The sequence below is a fragment of the Poecilia latipinna genome, unplaced genomic scaffold (genome assembly GCF_001443285.1).
Source record: "Poecilia latipinna isolate Pla-1442-1.1 unplaced genomic scaffold, P_latipinna-1.0 Scaffold297, whole genome shotgun sequence".
Taxonomy (NCBI): Eukaryota; Metazoa; Chordata; class Actinopteri; order Cyprinodontiformes; family Poeciliidae; genus Poecilia; species Poecilia latipinna.
The window spans coordinates 384,363-407,625 of record NW_015112913.1 but is presented as its reverse complement, the minus strand read 5'-3'; the positions used below and the strand labels follow the sequence as shown (position 1 = coordinate 407,625).

The 23,263-nt window shown below is 38.5% G+C and overlaps 1 protein-coding gene across 3 annotated transcripts in view; it reads left to right on the top strand.

Annotated features, from left to right (window-relative positions):
- Window positions 1-14: 14 nt before the first annotated feature.
- The window catches only part of LOC106948625 (tensin-3), a 31,672-nt gene continuing 8,423 nt past the window's right edge, over window positions 15-23,263 (top strand). For 2 of the 3 annotated variants that reach the window (XR_001425216.1, XM_015034402.1), the window contains exons 1-16: window positions 15-847; window positions 1,056-1,106; window positions 1,204-1,326; window positions 2,401-2,465; window positions 4,229-4,312; window positions 5,782-5,897; window positions 6,344-6,404; window positions 6,517-6,592; window positions 6,691-6,820; window positions 7,054-7,119; window positions 7,859-7,960; window positions 13,829-15,031; window positions 20,341-20,501; window positions 20,597-20,729; window positions 20,813-20,896; window positions 22,864-22,993. Coding sequence is in view for 2 of the 3 variants with exons in the window: in XM_015034402.1 (XP_014889888.1) it covers window positions 698-847; window positions 1,056-1,106; window positions 1,204-1,326; window positions 2,401-2,465; window positions 4,229-4,312; window positions 5,782-5,897; window positions 6,344-6,404; window positions 6,517-6,592; window positions 6,691-6,820; window positions 7,054-7,119; window positions 7,859-7,960; window positions 13,829-15,031; window positions 20,341-20,501; window positions 20,597-20,729; window positions 20,813-20,896; window positions 22,864-22,993 (2,735 nt within the window). In the remaining variant the exon portion in view is untranslated. The remainder of the gene's footprint in view (window positions 848-1,055; window positions 1,107-1,203; window positions 1,327-2,400; window positions 2,466-4,228; window positions 4,313-5,781; window positions 5,898-6,343; window positions 6,405-6,516; window positions 6,593-6,690; window positions 6,821-7,053; window positions 7,120-7,858; window positions 7,961-13,828; window positions 15,032-20,340; window positions 20,502-20,596; window positions 20,730-20,812; window positions 20,897-22,863; window positions 22,994-23,263) is intronic. The other variant, XM_015034403.1, reaches the window with a different exon arrangement.

Below are 23,263 nucleotides of genomic sequence, written 5' to 3'. Positions count from 1 at the left end.
CCATTTACATCCTTTATGGTATTTTCAATCGTCTGTTCACGTTATCATTTCCAACAGTTCTAACAGTCTATTAGAACTATAAAATATCTTATTCTCTAGCTAACGGGCAGCACGCTTACACAGAGATGAGTAGATAACAAAGCAAAACATCTGTGTGTGGAGTTTGGAGGGGGTGGTAAATGATGACTCGGTCTTTAGAGTCTGTACCACCACAGCAGGAAGTTGACGTCCATGAGGTAACTGGGACACACTGCCACAAAGGGATTTACAACTGGTTTCAACTGGAACTCTTTTGCTTTTTTTTTTCCTTTTTTTTTATTTTTTTTTTATACTTTGTCACTGTTACTTAATACCATTGTTGTGATACTCCTTTCGCACTGCAGACACGTTGCAATTATCTGTCCTGTGCAGAAAAGGCTTTGCTTAGTTAGTACAGTACTTGCAACACATTTCTGTTGACCATTGCTGTGTAAAGTATTCTCTATCTTATAATGTGGAGCTGGAGTCTTTTCTTTCCCCAGTGATATCTGTGGAAACGTCAGACACAATAACTGAAGCTGGGGACTTTGACCATCAAATATTGACTTAAGTAAAGTCACCTGCTTAAAATGGGAATGGTGTGAGAGAACTGCAGTGCTTTGTTCTTCTGTGTAACCAGTCTGTATGTTTCTCGAAAGGAATAACAGGAAACTTTAAGATGGAGGAGGGTTACGAGCTCGACCTCACCTATATCACAGAGCGGATCATCGCCGTCTCCTTCCCTCGGGGCTGCTCTGAGGAGATCTACTCGCTTAATCTGAAGGATGTCACACGAATGCTCAAATCCAAGCATGCAGACAATTACCTGGTGAGTGTTGATTCTCCGTCTCACCCTTAAGAATTAGAAGAAGACAAATGTGAGAGTCCACATCGCATTGATCTGAACTAGAACTAATAGGTTCTTTTTGGATGAAGGTATTGATCTCAGATCGCACCTTTAATCATGCTAAGAGTTGGAATTAAAGCAGAAATCAGTAAGATGTTGTTGTTAGTCTGTGGTTTGTTGTTTTCTTTAGATTATTAACCTGTCAGAGAGAAGACACGACCTCACCAGAATGAACCCAAAGGTACGGATATACAGTGTATCGTTTCTGCTCGATAATATTTTCTGAAACAACCAGGCCAAGTAAAGGAAAGAGTGGCATAAACTGTGATATTTTGTAGACTTTGGACACCGGTTGGCCAGACCTACACGCTCCTCCGCTGGATAAGATCTGCACCATCTGTAAGGCCATGGAGAGTTGGCTCAATGCCGACCCGTTACATGTGGTCGTTATACACTGCAGGGTGAGTGTGTACTCAACATGGAGGATCACCTGTGTTTTTCAGTTTCTGATTGCACAGTTAGAATACTCTAGAGCTGACCCCATCAAAAATTTCTCAGCTGAATTTATCAGTTATTAAGCAAATTACTTATTATGTATTTTTGTTCTGAACCCTTATTGTTTTATCAAAATAAATACAGCAAGATTAAGAAAAATACCTTTTCTTAGAATATAACACATAAACTTAAATCAGTTTAACCTTTAAGTACTGGCCTTTACAGCAATTTGTGTTTTTACACTTTGCTGGCATCAGTGAGAATGTCAATGGAAAATCCTAATCTATTAGAGATTATGTACAATGATTTCAATTCATTAGGCTGATCTTGAATATAGAATATTTGATTTTTTTTTAATGCAGTGTAGTACTATAATACAAAAATAAAACAGTCACATTGAATGAACGAAGTTGTGTTTCCTTGCCCCCAAAACCTTTGCAGACAAAATACATTTTTAGTTTTCTGTTCTTTTAAATACTGTGGTTTTTGCTTCAGTATGGTTATTAATTCTACATCTGAATATTGGAACATGTTATTTTGTTTCATTCTCTCGGTGAATGCAGTACAGTCTTACAACATATTCTTGCATCAGTGTTAAGAACTCTAAGGTTAGAAGTTAGAATGCTGAATAGTTTTTTTTGATGAGCATCTGGGTTAATTAGCACAGTTGGCAAACGTAATAAAATTAGGTTTAACCCTTGTGCGTGCGAGGACTGTGGCAAATGATACAAGTTTTACGCGTGTAAAACTTGTATCACACGTAACACTTGTAACCCATTTACAAGTTTTACACACGTAAAACTTGGTTGGACCTCATTTGTAAACACAAGGGTTAACTAAGTACTGCAAAGAACTTCTTTGCTGTTTTAATAACATTTAAATTTAGCTTAGAACTAAAAAACTTAAAGCTTTTAAAGATGGAAAATTTTGTAAAAAGAAACCATTGAACTCAAATAATATTTTTGGTGTATTTGCAGGCCTGTAAAAGTAGAAAAACCACATGTGCTGAGTCATCCTATGTCATATTTTGTTTTTCGCAGGGTGGCAAGGGTCGAATTGGTGTTGTCATTTCCTCCTTTGTGCATTTCACTGACGTGTCTGCCAGGTAACCACAACCCATGTTGTGATTTCTGTTATGTTACTATAAAGGTCTTCTTTTCCTTCCCCCTGAAGTCAAGATTCATCATAACATATGTGCATTCACGCTTTGTTGTCAGTGAACAATGAACCGCAACCATTTCTGCAGACTCATTTTGTTTAGACCATAACCAATGTCATTGCTGGACCACATTTAATTTATCTGCCTCCTTTAATTTTGGCTTAAGGTGATTTGGAAAAGTGACTCAAAAGTTTCCGGTTCCAGAATGAAAAGAAAACCACATGATTTGAGCCATGAATCACCCTGGATTGAATTGCATGAATCAACTCTGAAGCATGTGTTTACCCTGTGATATCCCCCGGCCAGAGTGTTGGTTTCAAAATATGTATTTCTCAAGAACAATGCCCTTTTTATTTTCTGACGAGCATTGCTGGCAAAGGCAATTTCAAAAGAACTGATGCTTCAGGGAACTGAAACATCTTTTTTTTTTCAAACTGTTGGTTTGAAAAATGACAGATTTTTCCTTATAAGAAAATGAATGAGATCAGGAGTAATTCTTTCTGAACCTATAAGGTCAAGATTACTGTGGTACAAAAATACGTATCTTTTGCATTCCTTGTTCTTGTCCATGATTTTATACTACTATCATGCTTTAAATAAATACAAAATAAAAAAGGTGATTCATATCCTTTAAAATCAACCATACAACACACTGAAATCTTAAGGAGAATAATAAAAAAATACTTTAGCTGTAAAGGTATCCTGTAAAGGTATCCACTCTCTAAATGGTATAGTTTGTTTTTATTCTATTACAGCACTGAGTCAGGATAGCAAATACTGGCAGTATTTCTTCACTTTGCTTCATATCTATCAGATTGTTTGAACATTTAATGCTCACAGCTCTCTTCAGATTTTCTCTGGATATTGAAATCAGGTTGGGTTTAGCTGAACTACTGCTAAGCTTCCAGTCTATTGATTTGGATGCATGCTTTAGGTCATTGTGGTGTTGAAAGATGAATCTGCTGTTCATTAATTCTGAACATAGACATGAGAGGGTGTTTGTACTTATACTATATGCATTTCTATTCTGGTATTCTGGAAACATTTCAGTTTGTTTTTCAAATTGAGTTTGTAGTCATTTATTGGTTACAATTAAGGAGGTAAAGCCTCCAAAATGATGGATTTTTCCATTACTTTTATCAATCACAAAAACCTGGAGGTATATATATATATATATATTTTTTTTTTTAAATCCAGTCTGGCTCTCTCCTGCACATGGAAAGACACTGTTGCTTGAGCACAGGTCACCATTTGATTAAGCCGGTTTCTAATTTAAGCTTTTGCCCAACTGAGAGAGAGTGTAGCTCGCTGGTCTGAATGTAGATGTCAGAACACAAACGAAAAGAAGACAAAGAGAAGGAGAAGGGAAAGAAACAAATTAAGAGGAAGCAGAGGAAAGGAAGCAGAGGTCTGGTTAAAATGCGGTGGGGTCTATTAGCTTTAGGTCTGTCTGAATAAACCAAGCTGTGCACACACTCGGCCCTCTCTCTGTCCCTCTGTGTTTACTTAAGGCTGATTCTCTTCCTCTCTCCTGGAATATTCTGTCTCTCAACTTACTTTCCCTGTTTTCAGACGTGAGTGTGTGTAAATGTCTGCCTTGCTGCAACTGAAGCGAGTTTGGGTTAGCACTATTATAGTCCAGAGTGTAAGCTCTCTCTTGAGTCATAATTACCTAAAGTGTTTAGTGCGTCTTTCTGTCTCCCTCAAAGTGCTGATCAAGCATTGGACCGCTTTGCCATGAGGAAATACTACGATGACAAGGTCTCAGCTCTGATGACACCTTCACAGAAGCGGTAAGACCCATAACAGAGCTGTACCCTACCATTCAGAGGCATGGAAGGGCCACACCATGTCCTGTTTGACCCAATATGCATCCCCCTCCAAACGTTCAGGTTTCCAACCCACTTTTTTCCATAGCATACAGTCAATACCTTTTAGCTGATGGGCATCTGCTGTTTAAATAAGAAAAGGCTCTCGTAATGACCTGGTGTAATTCTAACATTTTGTGATTCATCACTGCTCACACTGATGTGCTGAAGTGTTTCGTCTACCCATCTCGCCCATGAATGTCTGTCAAAACTTTCAGCAAGATATTTTTCATCTGTGGAGGTTGTGAATAACTTTTTCTATACTATACTTCAAATTTATTTTGAGAACTTTTTTTCTTCTCCAATAATGGCCACTGTAATTCAGCAACTAACTAATAGTGCTAAGCTCTTCCTACGCTGTGGCAAATTATAACTAAAAAAAAAGTATGCCATCAATTGTTGAATGTTTGTTAACAAATATATTAGTTTTTATGCTGAAGATCATAAGTTTTTTGTTGACTTAATAAAAAATAAAATAAAATGACAAAAACTTTTAATATTTGATCACAGACCGATCTACCAGCTATCACGTTCATCTAAATAGTTGTAGTACATGACAATTGACATTCCTTTAGGTTTAGGAGGAAGAATTTTTCTATTATTCAAGAAAACTATTATAAGCAGGATTTATTTATACATATTTATGCCCAAAGTTTGTATTAATAGTTCAATTTGGCTAAATCATTGGAAGTTAACTGTGGCTGTATAAACGTTATTCTGCACTGGTAACCACCTCATTGTGTTTTGATGGTTACTGATATTTTCAGGTGACACTGGAAACTATTTAAATGTGTTAAACCATACAGAACGGGTAGATGTGCACCATAGATTAAATTCAGCCAATGTCCCCTTGAATTTATCTCTAAAAACAGAGAGAAAAAAAAAGAAAAGAAAATTGGCATACATGAAATGGATAAAAAACTACAAACTCCCAGCATTTCTTTAAAGGCATCAGCCATCATCAAATAGTTTCATTCTCCTTTATTAGTGAGGTAAAAATTTTGGTAAATTTTCATTCATTTTCTTTACTACCTCTATCTATCACAAAAAAAGAAATATTCAAACCTATAGCTTATTTTGTCATTCTTTACAGGCATCACATTTACACATTAAGGGGTTTGTAAATAAATTCTGGTCCAAGATCAGACATCTGACGGCATTTAGTGACGCATCTGAACCAGACGGCTGCAAAATTAGTGAACATCTAATAAACACTTTTATTAAAAGTTAAATTACTCTTGGAGTAATTAAGGATAAGTGGGTAATTTATTGGAAGCCTGTGTAATATACATTCCTTCCGCTCTCTGCTGCATGATTCAACACGTTTTCTGTTGTGGGAAACCTCCTAATAGTCTTGCTGAATGTTAATCTCTTCACCTTTGCATTCCCGTCAGGTATGTTTGGATCCTCAACAGTTTACTAAGTGGGTCCATGAAGATCAACGCCTCACCTTTGTTCCTGCACTGTGTCGTCCTCCATGGGATCCCAAACTTTGAGGCTGCCAGCAGAGGTTAAAGTCATACTGCTTTATCAAAATATCCACCCACCAGAGTCAGGGAAATTACAATGAAAGGGTTAAACATAGCCACATCAGAGTCTTATTTGAACTATATTCCTATTTCTTTTTTTTTTTTTCCCCAACACACTCGCATGCTCAGGCACATGGACATTGTGTAAAAAAACGTAATCTTCTCCTAAATTCCCTGTTCACAACAGAGCACTGGGAATTCTTTCATTTTGAGGTGCTTAGGTGGAAATTATTGTTTTTGCTCATTTCCTTGAATCAACAAGAAGTCGTCATCACATCTTGGAGCTAAAATTCTTTTCCCACAACAACAGCTTATCACACTTCAGCCCTCAGCGAAATAATGCCCAGAGGTCATGTTATCAAAGTACCTTGAAAAAAACATTAATTGCAGGTTTTCCTTTGTTTTGTTTTTTTTCTTTTGTGTTCAGTGTGTTGCCCATACATCAAAGTCTACCAAGGAATGCAAGCAGTGTACTCCTCTGGAGTCTAGTAAGTCGCTCAAATTTTAATTATGCTAATAATGCTAATTTTAATTCAATTTAAGTAACGGCTTCTTTGCGCCAGCTCACTTTGACCATACCACCTGTTGTTTTTGTTCAAGTCACATTGGTTCAAATCACAGGGATCGCGTGTGTATCAATCTGGAGCCTGCCCAGCTCCTGAAAGGGGACATCATGGTAGGAAACAAAAAAAAAGAAAAGAGAGAGACAACAAGACATGTTCACAAAGATACTGACTGCTGTAATCATGTTGATTTCTTGCTTTCTTTTTGTAGATTAAATGCTATCACAAAAGTGATGTAACGTCAGAACGGGAGGTGATTTTCCGGCTCCAGTTCCACACGGGAGCAGTACAGGGTTACAACCTGATATTTGAAAAGGAGGACATGGAGAATGCCAACAAAGGTACACCTGCAAAAAAAAAAAAAAAAAAAAAAACCTCTAAAAACAGGCCTCAACCTGCAGTTCCTAGTAAACAGCAGCTCTCCTGCTTCATAAGGTCCCCACTAAACTCAGACTGGACACAGATTTTACTGGCAATTTTTCTTGTGTTGTGAAAGAAAGACAGTAGAAGAGTACATTTTCCAGTTCTGAATGCCAAAACAGTTACACCATTCCTGTGTTTGCTGTCATTATAGATCCCAGATTTCCAGATTACAGCAAGGTTGAACTTATCTTTTCTGAAGGACCAGAAAGAATTCCAGGTAAGTTTTGCTTGTGCAGTTTTTTTTGTTGTTGTTTTTTTTAATAAGCAAACACAAGCTTGATTAATTAGAAAGGTAGATAGAGTGCCATCTTAATTTTTCCTCCTCGCTCTGCTCCCCTGGTGAGAGGGGATGTGGAACGCCACAGAGGGGAAATGTAGTATGAAGTGTGTGCTGACAGAGAGGTAAAGAAACACAGCATGTGCTGTCCTCCGAACCCAACTGGAAAGAAACTACGTGGCTCTGTGTTATTCACTGTGTTATGTACGCCTATGTGCCTAATTTGTTAATATGACGATCTCCACATACTGGAGTTGCACGTAAAGCTACTTTTGGTAGTAGTTTTCACTAAATTTAGTTTGGTGGAAAAAGAAAAACGAGACCCTTTCAGATAAACTTTTATTTTACTTTGTGAAGAGAAAGGGTGGTAAGAATGCTTCACTTAAAAAAATCAAATAATAAAAAAAAAATCACTCAACCTTTCTGTTTTTACTGTTTGCATTTTTTATTTTTTACCTTTCTGATGGTAAAAAAAAGAATCAGCTGTTCTAGTTGGAAGTTATAACATTAGCACTAGTCTTTCTTGTAATCCTATTTCCTTATTTTTTGTGTTTTAATTTAGTTTTCGTAATTTGCTATTGATATTCACTGACTTTTGTGTTTTGCATTTACGTGAGGTGTGTCTGTAATACATATTACATATTTTTAGGTTCTTCAAGAGTGTGGATTTTGTTTTCAGGTGCTGACAGGTGGCAAAACGGACCCGATGTTATTGTTGATTACAACACAGCAGATCCTCTGACCCGCTGGGACTCGTACAAGAACATCTGTGATGGTGAAGGTACAGACGCTATGCTGCTTTAGTTGTAATTTGACTCAGAAGACGTTATTTCACCTCTAAGGTCTACAATGATGATTCACCTACTGAAATTGGAAATTTCATGAATGCAGCCCGAATCACAGGTGCTATTTCAAAGTAGTTACTGTTCTGCATAAACAAACAGTCACACTAACCCCCTTTTTTCTTTCCCCAAAAATAGCCCAAGCTATTTATGAATAACCTCTCACACCAGTGACACTAACATGGTTTATGTAACCCTTTTAAAGTGGCGAGAAAGGAAAGTGGTCAAAATGCTACCTTGGCATGCAGTATGACGAGAATGGCAAGAGGTGTTGTTTTTGTGGAAAGCAGTGCTGTTTCACTTTGGGAATGCTGGGTTCAGAGGAAGAGCCGGGGGTTCTCAAGAGATTTCTTCTTTGTTGACTCTTCAAGTTAATAGGGATCCCACACATGTACAAATTCTCACTCATGGACACCCACATGCAAATATGTATATATATAGTTATATACACATATGTACTTAGAGAACCACCCTGTCGGAGCGTCTTGTCCTCGCTGTGGTTGTCGCTCTCCACTCAACCACAGCATTCACAACAACCTCTCAGAATAGAGCTACGTGGTAGTAACATTAAAACCCAAATCCACCCTTTCCCAGTGTTCATTGAGTGTTTTTATAAGCCAAGCTTGACTTGATGAAAACAGTCAGCCTTTTTTTTTTTTTTTTTAACTTTCATTTTAAAAAAAACAACAACAAAAAAAACAAAAAAAAAAACAAGCACGTCCACACGAAGTTTTAACGCCAGCTTCTGGGATTGCAATGAAAAGAAAACCACACAAATTTAAGAATTCATCAAAGGAAAGGGGAGGCATGAACAAAAGAGCTTTTCTATATCCCGACTCCCTTGGTTCCACAGCATTCATGTGGGATGTTTACAGCTTTGTTTTCGCATGTAAACTCGAACATATGAGAGGAGGGATGGAAAACTTAGCTGAAATTCTGCATCTACTTACCAGAAGAGCTCGCCCTGAACCAGTTTGCTTCAAAGACACTCTCACCCAGTGACGTCTCCGGAGGAGGAAGTCTGGAAGCTGTTTGACACCTTAGTGATAAGGTTGTGAGAAGAAAACGTTATTTACCTCGGTGTCTCTATTTTAATTGGTAGAGTGTGTTTGCTGCAAAGTGAGAATTAAGATGATTGTTGTTTGGTTTAGTTTATTTTTGAACTGGTCGGGTGTCTTTGCTTAGTGTCGCCACAAACCCTGCTTCTAATTTGTCACTATCTTTTATAGATGGAATGAGATTTGATTAAAAGTTGAGTCAATATTGTAATGCATATATAAAAGTCTTACACTTTTTTTGTTCCCCATACAACTTAGCTGACAAGATAAGTTTCATATTATATGATCACGCATTATGCTACATTTGGTGTTTTTGTTGAATTCTTTAGGCTTGCATTTTGGGTAAAAGTCTAAAACCGACTGCATTGTCAAATTCTAAGCATAAATACTCAAAGTAAATTTTCGCAAATCCTGAAATTTACTCGAATTGAATTTGTCTTTTCTGAGTATTCTCTCACGTTGTGCTCTCATTTAAAGTGGAGGAACTGTGTATTTTCCAGGAACTTAGTTCCACTTTATAGCACAGTCACATACCGTCAGTTGTTAAAAAATGCTGTAAATAAAACGTAACCTCAAACAAATTTGACATTGTAACTTCATGCCTTGAAATTGGCCTCTATCAAATCTCCTGCTTTTCCCCCACATTCTACCTCCAGCAAGTCACCCAAACAATGTTCATCCATTATGCCATTTACAACCGTTCTAAAGAACGATGGACTGAGTATAATGGGCTCAGCAGATGTGCAGCTTCACTAAGTGTTTGCTAATTGTTGCTGCCGCTAGTCTGATGGAGCTGGGGGAGGGGTGCTCTGACTGGTGGAAGCTTGGCTGGAAACTGCACCTCCATGTAGGAGCTTTTGTTGAAATAAGCATCTCTTTGTATGAGTAAGCATACCTGAATGGCTGCCATGATTTTACATAACACCCCATCTGTAAGTCATTGTTCATGTAATGCACATTCTAAAAGCACACGTATAGTGCTTCTCAAAAATATTCAAAATGGAACGTAGCATGGAAAGGTACAAGCGATATAAAAAGTTACAAGCACAAACTTAAATGTGTTTTGCTGGGATTATATGATAGACCAAGTCACAATGGTGCATAATTGTAATGTGGACGGAAAAAAATGACACATTGGTGGGAAGGTTTGGCAGGAAGTTGAATGAAGTTAAATGCAATGCAATCCAAGAAGATAAACAGCTAGAGGCTGAAAAAGATTTGAGACTAGTGTTGGAAGTTCCAGACCTAAATCCAATTGTGAATCTTTGGTAAGACTTGAATATTGCTGTTCACAGACACCGTCATTTCACTCTGTCTGAGCTTAAGCTATTGTGCAAAGAAAGACGAGATAAAAAAAAAAAATCTCTCCATAGATTAGGACTTTAAGTTAATGGAAACATAATGGATAGCAATGTTTTTGTTGAATATTCCAATGACCTCATTAATTATAATCACAACGACCTCATCATTCTGGTGGAGCTTGTGCATCTCCGTTTGTCAAATCTGTTTTGGGTGTAGTAGTTTGCATCTATGAAACAATAAAAGAATGCTGCTGGCCAATTTCAACTTTTTACTTCCACTGTCTACGAATAGACAAGGCCCATTAAAATTTTTTTTTTTTTTTGGATATTCAGAAAATATTATTGTCTTCATTATGTTTTTGACTCCCACTTTTAGTGGAAAGGCAAAAAAGGTTATAAACGAGACGGAACAGAGAGGGCTGGGTAATTGCATAGTCGTACCCAACCAGACTTCCTAAAGCTAGCGCAACTTACGGAAGAGTTGTGGTTTTTCTTCTCTCTGCACTGTAATTGGTGGATATTTTTTAAAGGACTGACAGCACCATAATACCAAATGTAATGAATAGAAGAATGCAGAAATGAGTGATTTTTTTTTTTTTCTCCAGCTCACAAGCTTTTAAAATACTTGTGAAGCTATGGCTGCATATCCAGCGTGAGCAAAATGACTTAAATCTGTTTGTTCAAAAACAGTTCATGATCTCTAACAAGGCTTTTTTTTTTTTACATGTTTTTATCCCGTTTTGTGCTTGAAGGCAGATAATGTGTCTTCTTCTGACACACGAGATTGAGAGGAAAAACAACTTGCCTGCAATTTTTCATGAAAATAGCTCTGGGCTCCTGGCAGAAGTTAATCTTTGCCTTTAATTACAAAGTGTCTTTTTTACAGAGTGGATATGTCTTGAGCTCCAGGAATGTTGTTTTCATCCTCTGTCTTCTCCCCAACCCCCATCCCTTTCTCATACGATATATCGCTATTTTGCCTGCCTCCTATTCCTTCTTTTCCCCAGTGGGGTAGTCCCGTAAAATAGAGGCGAGAGGTCGGGTTACTCGTTTCCTCCAACCCTGTTCAGCTCAATAGCTCCGCCTCACTTGTTTACATTCCTTTGCCCTTATATGGAGATTTCAAACCCCTTATTCCCCCCCCACCTCTCCTCTGTAGAGTGCAAATACTCTCACCTTCACAGCAGAAAAAGAAAACCAGCTAACTTAATGAAACTTTCGAGATTTGCCTCCCGTTATTATAAGCCACGTTTGTTCTCGTGCATCTGCATGGCTTGTTCTCCTTCACATGTTTGGCTTCACCTGAGACCTTGAATTTCTGAAATTCTAACCTGGCAAGGAAAGTGAAGGTAAGAGATTTTCCTCTTGAAGTCGATGGGTGGCCATGAAGGAGTGCATGGTTGGGGGGCAGTGCTGGATGTCAGAGTTGATGAAGGAAAAAAATGGCAAGAATTGAGGTGAAGAGGTTAAATGCCGGCTTACGCTTTGCTAAATGGAATGTCAGGAGAAGGATTTGTTGGAAAACTCCCGGCAGAACAGGCCTGCGCTGAGCTTTATACTTAAGCTGTTGGAGATGGGATGCAGATTTGTGTGGGGCCCAAACCATACATAAAAGTAACCTTTGCGGGAGAAAAGAAGGGAGGGAACGGGGGAAAGGTTTTATCATGCTTGTCAGTTATTCGAAACCTTCTGGTCATAGTTTTTTGGGAAGCCAAGCACTTAAGGTAGTAGCTTGAGACAGGAGGCATAGGAGTTAAATTCTAGCTTCTTTTTGTTGAGACAGAGTAAGAATGACAGTGAGACAGTATCTTTAACTCTGTATTTGAAGTTTTCTTTTTTTTTTATCTGTAGCATCTGAGGATTAAGAAGGTTGTTTGGACATATGCTGAGGGTCAAAGGGCAAGGGAAAGCGAGAGGAATGCAGCCTTCTAGTCATCTAAAACTTGCGGGAGCCTGTGCAATATTTGACATTGTATCCATGACCTGAATATGAAGGGCAATACTGGCCATCACAAATGTCATGGCGTTACTTGGAATTTTGGCATTTGACCTGGTGGACTGATAATAATGGAACTGTGGGCTATGTTTGCTTTACAATTAGAAGAAGTGAAAGGAAAAGATAAGTAGGTTGTTTCAGTAGGGTGAAATGATTAATTTGTTTTTCCCCTTCCAGTATTTTAAATGGAAAGCTTAGGGTTTTTGAAATGAGGTTCTGTTAAAAGGTCATAAGCAGTTAAAACCATTTATGCAGTGGTGAAATAAGTAACCTAATATTAAACCTTGCCAATAGTATAAGACGATCCCTGTCATAGTATGTATCAAATGAAGCCGCCTTATTATTTCTGAAGGATGAAGGTGAAAGTTTTATTTTTCTTTACATCGAGTGATCTCTATTGACAATTCAAAGAAAGCTTTGTATGTATCTAAGAATTGAAAAGACAGCACAAATTCAAAAGCTCTGACCCAGCTTTCAACACCAGAACGTCCAGGGATACAACTTAAAACTGTGCTTTAGTTTCTGTTACTTTTTCTGAACAACTTAATGCTCTGCACCAGCCATTCTGACAACAATGTGTAAGATGAAAACAAAAAACATTTAAAGCAACCTGACCCGATGAAGTGTGCAATGCACCACAGCAAGGGTCTTCTGGATTAGAACCAGAACCAAGCTTCATGACATGGAGATGTCACAAGGGGCTGATCAGCCAATCAGACACTGATTTAATGTATTGTAAGACCTATGCCACTTTAAATGGCAGATTAAAAGAAAAAAAGAAATAAATTATATTACTTTTCTAAACCACATCCTTTTAGACACTAGTGAATAAAAGCGTCAACTGTCTCATGACATCGTTTCACAGTTTCAAACACACATTTTTTCTATTGAATAAAAACATTAGTAGTTCCTAAAGCTGCCAGTTTTGAATATTAAATGTTTAAATGAAATCAATATTTAAAGAAAGTTTGACATTCATAACCTACTTTGAGCACCACACTCATCAGGGTCATACAAATTTTGGAGATAAGAGATTATTACAACTATATGTAAAAGGTCCTGCAAGAAGATTTGCATGGTTCGGAGCAAATCAGTTAAACTAAGTGAAGTTAAAATTGTCTTGTTGTCAAAACTAGCTAATCTGAATAATACCAAATCAAGATTCTAAAACAGTTATCCACCGCAGGTAAGATATTAACTGTTTATAATTTTTTTAACAGAGCCTCACTTCAGACATCCTGAACTATTCTGATGACTTGGTTTCATGTCCTGTTTTAAATGTTGATTTTATGAGTTGAGCTGTGATTCCTGTTGTGTTCCCTGTCAATTGTAGAAAATGACTGTAGACGTTTGATGGAGTCTTGTCTTTGTGAGTCCCCCTGTTTGTCTTGTATCTGCGTGTGACCATACCAGCTGACTGTATGAAGCTGCAGCATCTCTTCTGTTTTGCAGCGCCACGCTCTCAGGGCCTAAACCAGGACAAAGCAGCTAGCAAGAGGAGCGCTGTCTGTGGAGAAGCCACACTGGGAAGAGGGACCCGCACAACCTCCACTACCTCCAGCCCTGACCATAGTGACCACGCCCTGTCTGTGAGCAGCGACTCAGGCCTGTCCAGCACGTCTCTGTGGGCAGAAAGACAGACACCTGTCGTCACCACCACCACCAGCACCACCAGCAGCAGCAGCAGCACCACCACCACTACTGTGAGGGCTAACCAGGGACCCAGTCCACAGGAGAAGGTCCAGCTGAAGCAGCTCCTTAGTGGTTTTGGTCTCGAGGATCCCTCCCTGGATGAGATGGATGACCCAGGCCCGAAGTTGGGCTTGAAACAGACACTTCCAGTACAGTTGCACTTTAATGGAGACACCCGGCCCCGAGAGAGAGAGACGGACATCCTTGACGATGAAGTCAACACAGGCCATGATCTGCACAGTTTGGACAGCCTGGGAACTCTGTCGTCCTCGTGCCACAAGAGCAGCCAAAACTCCCTTCTTTCGGACGGGTTTGGGTGTCCTGGATCAGAGGATCATCACAACCAGCACCACTTACATCACACTGCACCTCAACAAACGGATGATTTTGAGAGAAGAACCTTTTTGAGCTCCAGAAGCAACTCTGTGACTTCTTCAAACCCCAGCAGTGCTCCTACACCAAAGCAGCATGTTTACAGACAGGAGAGCTACTCCACACAGTCCTGGGTTTGGCAGCAGCAGATGGTCGCTGCGCAGCAGTTTAACTACATGCCTGAGGATGGAAATGAGACAGAAAGGTATTCTGGGATCAAATCTGGGAGCGGTTCACCCAAAGAAAGTCTGGCCAACCAGCCACAGAACCACATCAGGGACACAAAAATGGAAAGTGTCAAGAACACAGTACCTCACAAGGAACAGCCAACCACCAATAATAACAACAACAATAACAAACATGATGACGAGATAAAATCCCTAACAATGGATATTGATAACTCCATTGACCAGCTAAATCAGCTGATCATGGATCTGGATCCCATGTTTGTGCCTAGATCGAGCTTCAGCAAGTCCACCAAGAAGGACGGCGGGACACAGTTCAACGGCTTAATCAACAAAAATTCAAACAGCATTGATGTCAGATTCAACGATTCTAACACAGCAACTCTAAAAAACCCACCGCAGACAGGTAAGATAGTCAGCCTGGGTGTTCTTGAAGTCTCGTCAGTGAATGAAATATTTAATGAAAGTAGAGTTAGATAATGGGGCTTGTGTAGTCTGAGGTTGAAATTAGTGTGCGGGGCTTTCAGGAATAGTGTGCAATTTGGTTTATTTGGTAACTTTGGTAAATAGAAAAGGGTAAAATTGAAGAATGTTGAAGACTTTTTCCTATAGAATGCTTTCCAGAAGTCACATCCTTTCATTGTCCATTGTCCATTCAACCATTCCTTTGTCCACACATTCGTTCATCTGTTGATTAATTCACCCATCGACTATCCATTAATTCATCTTTCCATCCATCTGATGTCTGTCTGTTCTGTCTGTCTGTTCATCCATCCTGTTGTCCACAGTTCTTCATACTATTTCCTAACAGTCCATCACCCATCACTATCACCCATCCATCCATTTGTCTGTCTGTCCCTCAAACTACCTACTGTGTATATCTCCATCTTCTGTTCTTTACGTAACTTAACTTGTCCATTAACTATTCATTCTTCCTTTTAGCCAGCCATCTATTAAATCTTCAAATGTCCTTAATTCCATGCATTTATCCTCTGTTGAGTATTTTTTGTCATTAATATGTCCATTCATCCCTCTGTCCAGCAATATATTTACCATTCATTCAATCTTCTGGCCATTCAGCAGACGTTATTCTTTCTTCCTTCAACCTTTCTCTCCCCTCCATTATGAAGGTGCCATAACCATTAAATTTACGACGCCTGTCGTCACCACCATAAGTTTATTTTAAGTTTTTTTTTTTTTTTTTTTTACTTATAATTTAAAAATGTCATCTTCAGGTAAAATATATAAGAACTAAGTATACGAATAGCTTTTTTGGCAATCAAAGGATGATTGAACCTTGTTCTCTTGTTTCTCCCTTCCAGCATGTTTTCATGACAGAAATGGTAGGGTTCCTGCCAGGATTTCAGATTTTGTTTTTTTTTATGGGAAGAGTTCTGTCCAAACTTGTATGTGAAACTAACTGAGTGCAAGATCAGTAAAGGTGCTCAAAGAAAGAGAGAGCAGCTCTTTATCAGTCTTTGTGAACATCTCTGCTTCTTGAACTTTGATAGTAGAGACTAAATGCTTAGCTTATGACCGACAAGATTACATTTTCATTAAAAAATAGTTACTAGTGTATTATTTTGAAAAAAAAAAAAAAAAAAAAAACACAGTTATGCATTGTAAGCACTTTCAAGCACTTGCATCTGAATTAGATACATGCCTGTTACATCCATAATGAAGAATAAAGTTTGCCATCTTGTTTCCCATGCATCTGATACCATCAGTGTTGTGAAAAAAATAAACGATTAGATCAGAGTTCTTTTTCACTTTTTTCCCCTTGCTAAACCTTATCAGACCAACTTAAATAAACATTTTATCATTTAATCAAACAAAGTTTGTGAAGTTTATATCTTTGTCCTGTGCAGATTGTACCCTTTGTGTATTAGATTAAGCTCAGGTTATAATGTAATAGGACGTTGACTGAAGAAGGTGCAGTCAAACAGAAACCCAGCCATGCGGAGAAAACATGGAAAGCCATGTAGCTTCATGAATCATAGCTTGCAGTTGCAGAAGAGGGCGGAGGAATGGGGGAGCAATGTAGAGACCTTAGGAATTTCCAAAGGAGGAACAAGTGAGCCTGCAGGCGCACCTTTTTCCATTTGATTCCAAATACTTACCTGTCACCGTAAATAAACTCAAATGCTTCATTTGGAAAGAAAGCTAAAGGAAGATGAAAAGTGGTAGCTTTTACAGTTGTTTTTAGAAATAATCTACCAAGTTTTATCCTTCTTCTAGTCTTCTTACAGCAGGAAGACAAGTTAACGTTAACCATTTCAGCTACTTTTAGTTTTTTACAATCAAGATTTATTGTAAGTAATTTAAGTTACTTTTTTTTAGCCCTTAAGATATCACACTTCCCGGGTTGAAGCTATCAACATCCAATGCAGGTATTTCTGTGCCTATGGGTGTGAGTGGGGAGTTTGCTCTGTAGTATTCTGGCAAAGCTGTTTATGATCTTGCAGGTCAATCAGACTGCAGCGAGTTTTGTCTTTTCATGTGTGTCAGGTTCTGTGCAAACTCCTCACAGATATCTGTGATGTGTTAACACAGGCTAGCATGAATCAGCCTTACTGTAAAGATCTAGCACCAGAGGGTAAATATTTTTAGTTAGTTTTTCTGTGGTGATGCTTGCACTGCAGTAGCTTCTTGATTAGCCTTAGTATTAATTTATCTATGCTCTAGATCTCGGAGTCTCCACATATATTTATCTGTTCAAATTTCTCTTTAGAAACTATTGTTGAAAAGACACATACACTATAAGGATACAATATTTTTTTTTTCTTTACTCTTATTCAATCAGAAATTGTACAGTCATTTGCATAAAACGTTTGATGTATTATGTCACAAATAGAGGGATGCAATATTGCATTAGTGGATCTCAAACTGCTTTCTTAAACATGACAATGAGTTTACTGTACTCTAATGGCCTCCATTGGGCAACAGATCAGATTTTTATCATGATTGTGCAGCTATCAAATTTGAAGCATTGGTGTCATTCTAAAATGTCAGTGTAGACTAAAACGACACTTTGTTCAATCTACACTGCAAATAACTGATGGAGCTCTGAAGAGAAGAAAGGACCATTATGAATCATTGCAGCCTTATGGCAGCTGCTGTTGCAATTATCATTGAAAAACATTTACTATAAACAACACAAGTCACACATAGAAACCTAATGCAAATAATCAAAAAAGGTGAGCAAAGTATAACATAAACTAACTGAAGCACCTAGTTTCTGTTCGAAGGGCACACATACTAAATGCTATATCCATACCAGAAACTGTAAATTTGACAAGCCTTTCTGCAAACGTTTTGTTAGTTGAATGAGTCAGTGTTAAATAGCACAAAGTGAAAAGAAAAATGCAGAAAAAAAACAGAGCAAAATGTTAATATTGTATTTGTGCCGTGTGCCAAAAACTAAAAATTATCACACAACTCTGTGAAATCCGTTTAGAAAATCATTTAACCAGCTTTAAATGATTTAAATGCCATCGTTTAGCAGAATAAATTCTCTGGCTAAATTCAGATACCAGAGCCATGGTTTCCCAACTGGGATCTAACCCAATGATTTCACTCTGCTGTGTTTGCCAGCACTGCAGTACGTACACAAAAGCTGCTCTAGATGCAGGCTGGCATCCTCCATCACAGTCAGTGGCACAGTTAGAGTTGAGTGGAGCTGTTCATCGGAATGATTCTGAGACCAGAAGCTGAAACTTGAGCTCCACTTCCTAAAATGTGAAGGTGTAGGTCAAAATATGACCTTCCACTTGGTATGTTAGTATCCATCTCCTTGATTTTGTTGGAACTGGACAGCAACTTTCATTTTAGATGTTAACTTATTGCACAGTTACAAAATATCCCATCAACAGTTCTACCGTGCAGCTGTTGCAGCATATCACTGAACAACCTGAGTGCAAAGTGCTCCTATGGGTCCCATTCATGTTTGTACCAGGCAAAATGAATAACAATCCAAGGCATTAGCACTTCTTCATCATTAGCATTCTTTAGTGCTCAAGCGGTCAGACCTCACTGGGAGGGCTCAAATTAACACTCTGGTGATGAGTGGCAACACTTCCTACAGGAGTCACACACACCCACACACAGTCACACAGACTCAAACTCCTTGCTCTCCTTTAGCCCACACTGGACTTCTCCTCTAAAAAAAAAATACCCTTTGATCAACCGAAGACACTTTTAAGTAAAATAAGTTTGTTTCATATCAACTTTTAAAACATTTCTGGCTGGGGAACATGCAGTTGAAACCAGATGTTTACACACCCAGTGTAAATAGACACATAACCATTTTGCCCTCGGTGTCTGACAGTAGATTAGAGTAAATGTTTCCTCTTCCAGGTCACTTAGGATTACCAAATTTATTTCAATGGCTAAATGCCTCAATGATAAGCAAGATTTCTCTCTTTTTTTTTTTTAATTCCGAAGTTTACATCTGTTTCCTTAGCATTTGGTCGAACTTACTTTTTATATTTTATGACTGGTCCAAACATTACAGGAATTATGGTTCTCCCAATAATTTGTGGGATTCTAGCCCAGTGCTTTGAGACTTTTATCAGGGTTTCCTTATGTATCCTCCATAACAGGACACTTTGCAACTAATTTGGAGCTATGCTCCTGGTCGTTGCTCATTTGGAGAGGCAATCCTCCCCCTTCTGCTATAAGCTATTGCTTCAGTCTTTCCACGAAGTGTACTTTGGTCATACTTTATGTGTTTGTTTTTTTTTTTCTTTTTTTTTTTTGTGAGGCATATTTGTCCCTCCTCCTGCAAAACTCCCCTGAAACAGAATACTGCCACTCCCATACTTCATAGTTGGGATTTTGTTGTAAACAGCGATGCAAATTTCCAGGCATCAGACGTTCATCAACAATACACCCCTACGCACCTTTCCTATCAAGCAACCCACACTGGCTGTCTCCCGTGGGTGGGCATCATTCCTAGGCCTGGCACTTGACCTTTTTGAGCCGGTTCTATTGGAATCAGTAAAGCTCCATGTAAAGTTTTCCAAGGCTGAAGTACACTAAACATGTCCTACAGACACTTCAGTCTGAGATGGTTAATGTGTGTTGACCTTCATAAGAAAATGCCGAGTGCTTTTATTTTTGGGTTGATTTGCTCATTTCTCACCTAAGCACAATCATCTCTTAAACACAAAACCCATCTTCTTTCTGAATGGTAAAAAGTCTGGAAATCCTCATGTGGGTCACTTGTATCCTGAGAGGATGAATGAGACTTGTTGGGGTCCACAATGTTCGACCTGATGTTTTTGCTGATTTCATTTTTCAATGACGCCTCATAAGGAAGCAGCGTCTTTCAGGTGTCGCCTTAAAACACGTCCACATGTTGTGAGTTAAGATATTAGAAGCTTACGAAGCCACGCCATATTTTCTTAGGCTTTCACTTTTTTTTTTTAAAAAGGCATAGTAATCTTATTGTACGTAAAAGTCTGACTTTCATAAAGATGATTTGAAAAATCCTTGTATTTCCTTTTTCATATTTCTGGTATTTCATCAAAAAATGAATAATTGGGAATCGTAATTCACCTCAAAAAGTTCATGATGCAGGGAAACACTTTGCCTGATTTAATGTCTGATCGTGTATTTTTTTTTTTAAACTTACTGCCTTGAAGTTTGTTATGCTCATAAAGCTGTGTTAATATTTAATCAACATGTTGTTGCTGTGTACTTGTGTGTATGCAGTTGCCCAGTCCAATGATGTGCGAAGTGGCATCACACGGAGTTTGAGTTGCCAAGGGAAGGATGTAATGGATCATCACTCAGACTTTTGTAACTCAGGCTGGGGTGACCCAGAGGAGTACAAGGGCCAGCAGACATACCCCCCATGTGTCTCTCAGTTTCAGGTATGCTTAGCAGTTGCTTCTTCCCAAATCATGTCTTTATGCCATATATAGTTGTTTTGTGTTGTAAGATGTGTTTCATGTATCATCTATTGTAGCATCCCACGTTGTACAGAAGTGACAGTACCGGTTATAGAACCCAGGGCCTAGACAACACTGGTGGAATTGAGACGGGACTTGACATGACTCCACCCACTCCTGCATTCCCCATCTCACCACCAACACCTTACGGTAAGTAACATGTTCTGTGAAATTAATGAGGGATCTCATTCTGTGTAAACACTGCCACACCCACCTCATCTTTGTATTTCCAGTGAAAACTATGTCCGAGTTCAGTGAACTCAGGCAAATTCCGTCTCCCAACATGCAGTCGTTTGGAGGCTTCGGAACAAATCAAGGTAGGACCAGTAGCCTGCATGTGTAGGAAGTTTCTGTTCTATAGAGATCATTCAGATTTTTTTTCAAATGTTTCGTTAAACTGTTATAAGCGATTGATGTTTCTCTTGGGATCTTCATTTAGTAAATGCAGATTAGCCGGACCCAGAGGTTGCTAATCGCAGGTCTGAAAGGACCCGGGGTCTTGCCTGGGGAATGGGGAAAGGACTTTTATTGGAGTAAAACGGTGCACCACCGTTGATCCTCCTGTGTGAAACGCATTCTGATTGAGATTCTGACATGCATAAAAAAACTAGAACAAAAATATTTCAATGGTTTACGTCAACACTATTTGTTAGGATTTTTATAACAATTTACTTTTATATGAAGCCATTGTAAATAATCATCAGGTTTTGTTTAACACGAACGCAATACAAACACCTTAACAGTAGATCGTTTTCTAAAATCACAGAGTAAAGTCCTATGTTTTTTTGTTTTTTTTTTTGGTATTGGTGTTATAGTCAAACAGTGGAAGCCCACCACTGGGCACTCTAAGACTAGACTGAAGCTTTAGCCTCAGGGACTTTATGAATGTGGACTTACGCTGAAGGTGACCAACAGTTATCGACTTCAAAGAGACACACTTAGAAAAATGCTGAGCTATTCCTTAAGAAAGGGGAAACATGTAATGGGAAGATTTAACTTCAAGTGAAGAATTTGGGTTCTCTATTAACATCTGGAGGTTCATCAGTTTAGGAAGAAAACATTTCTTCCTAAAAGTCTGTGTGTGTCAGCTAGTTACGACCTTTTTTTTTTTCCCTAGTTCTCTCTCGCTCTCTCTACCAGGAGTCGCCTTTCATGTCTGACCTGTGACTGTGATTGAAGCAGGGAAACAAACTATCTGGACTCATCCGTGATGCCCTAAATAATGCTGACATTGTTGTTATCAGGGAACAGGAAAAAAGATCCTGTTTGTGCAACAGACGAAGGGAGATTCCCAGAACAATTTTCTGCCCCAAGAAGATTGCATGTGTGGTTTTGTCTTGTGGAATAGGGCATTTTTATAAATATCTTCATTGTTTCTTTTTTGTTGAGCTGTGGTCTTTATCTGAGAAGGGGCACACCCTGTGATTACATGCATATCGCTGAGTTTTAAGTTTGTACATTGTTGTCTTAGTGCTTAGACATTGTTCTCTGGGAAATCACAAAAGTTTTACTTTCATTTTTGCATTCTGTCCCTGCCTTTTTTTTTTTCACTTGATCCCCAAAGATATACAGTATTTCTAAAGGTTGTAGGGTTGGTTGCAGATCTGTACCCCTGCTGTGCCCCAGACAGGCCTGCATTCAGTTCAGCTGCATCTCCATGGTTACCAACTAGAAGGCATGGCATAGAAAAAAAACTTTTCTTCCTTCATAAAAAAGTCTCTGTGTGTGAGTGTGTTCACACAGGGGGAACAGGGAGAAAACAAAAAACCCCTTTTAGCTTTAGATCACACGGAGAGGCACTCTGTTGAAATATAAGATTGTTAGTATATAGCTGTGGCTCAGATTATGGTTTATTTAAATAAGGGTTTCAGATAATTATGGTAAGCTGTTTTTTAATTTTCAGCTTTAGTTTGGCTTCTTGATTTGTTGACTAAGTGGGTTGTGGCAGAAATAATCAGTGATTGGTTTTATGTATATATAGACCAGATCATTTTGGTGCCTGTGGACAGTTTTATTACTGTTAATTCCAATTCATATTATGCAATTTAAACCAGGGCTTTTTCCTCAAATTTTTTGCAGATTTTCTCTTTTATTTACTGTCCATATGTGCTAGCATTAATTTATATTTGACATTTTTCTAGAACTATGCAAAGTACTATCAAATTAATGAGTTCCTCAGTTTGGTTCTTCCTGTATTTTTTTGTTGTTGCTGTTGTTTTATTTTTTTGGTTTTTTTGTTTTTTTTTTAGTAATTTTCTTTACATTATTTTTGGTAACTCTGCAGAACCTCATGGACATTCTGTGATCAATCATGTGAGCTTTGAGACTTTGCCAGATTCCTCCATCAGCTGCCACAGGATGCTAAATTCAACATACTCTACCTCCATCACTGGAAATCATCAGCAGTCAGACAGGTAGTGCCGCAACTATATATCAAACTTTCTTGTACTCTACTTGACAGATTGCACAGCGTTCTGTGAGATGTTTGAAGCTCATGAGTTTGTTTTATAACTTGACCGTCTTTGAACTTCTCCACAACTGGCGTGTCTGCTATGTTCCTTGGTTTGCATGATGCTTTTTGCTCTATGCGGTGCTATAGCAAACCTATGACTCATTTACTGAACAACTGTATTTATACTGAGATTCAATTAAACAGGGAGACTTTATTTACTAAATGGATGATT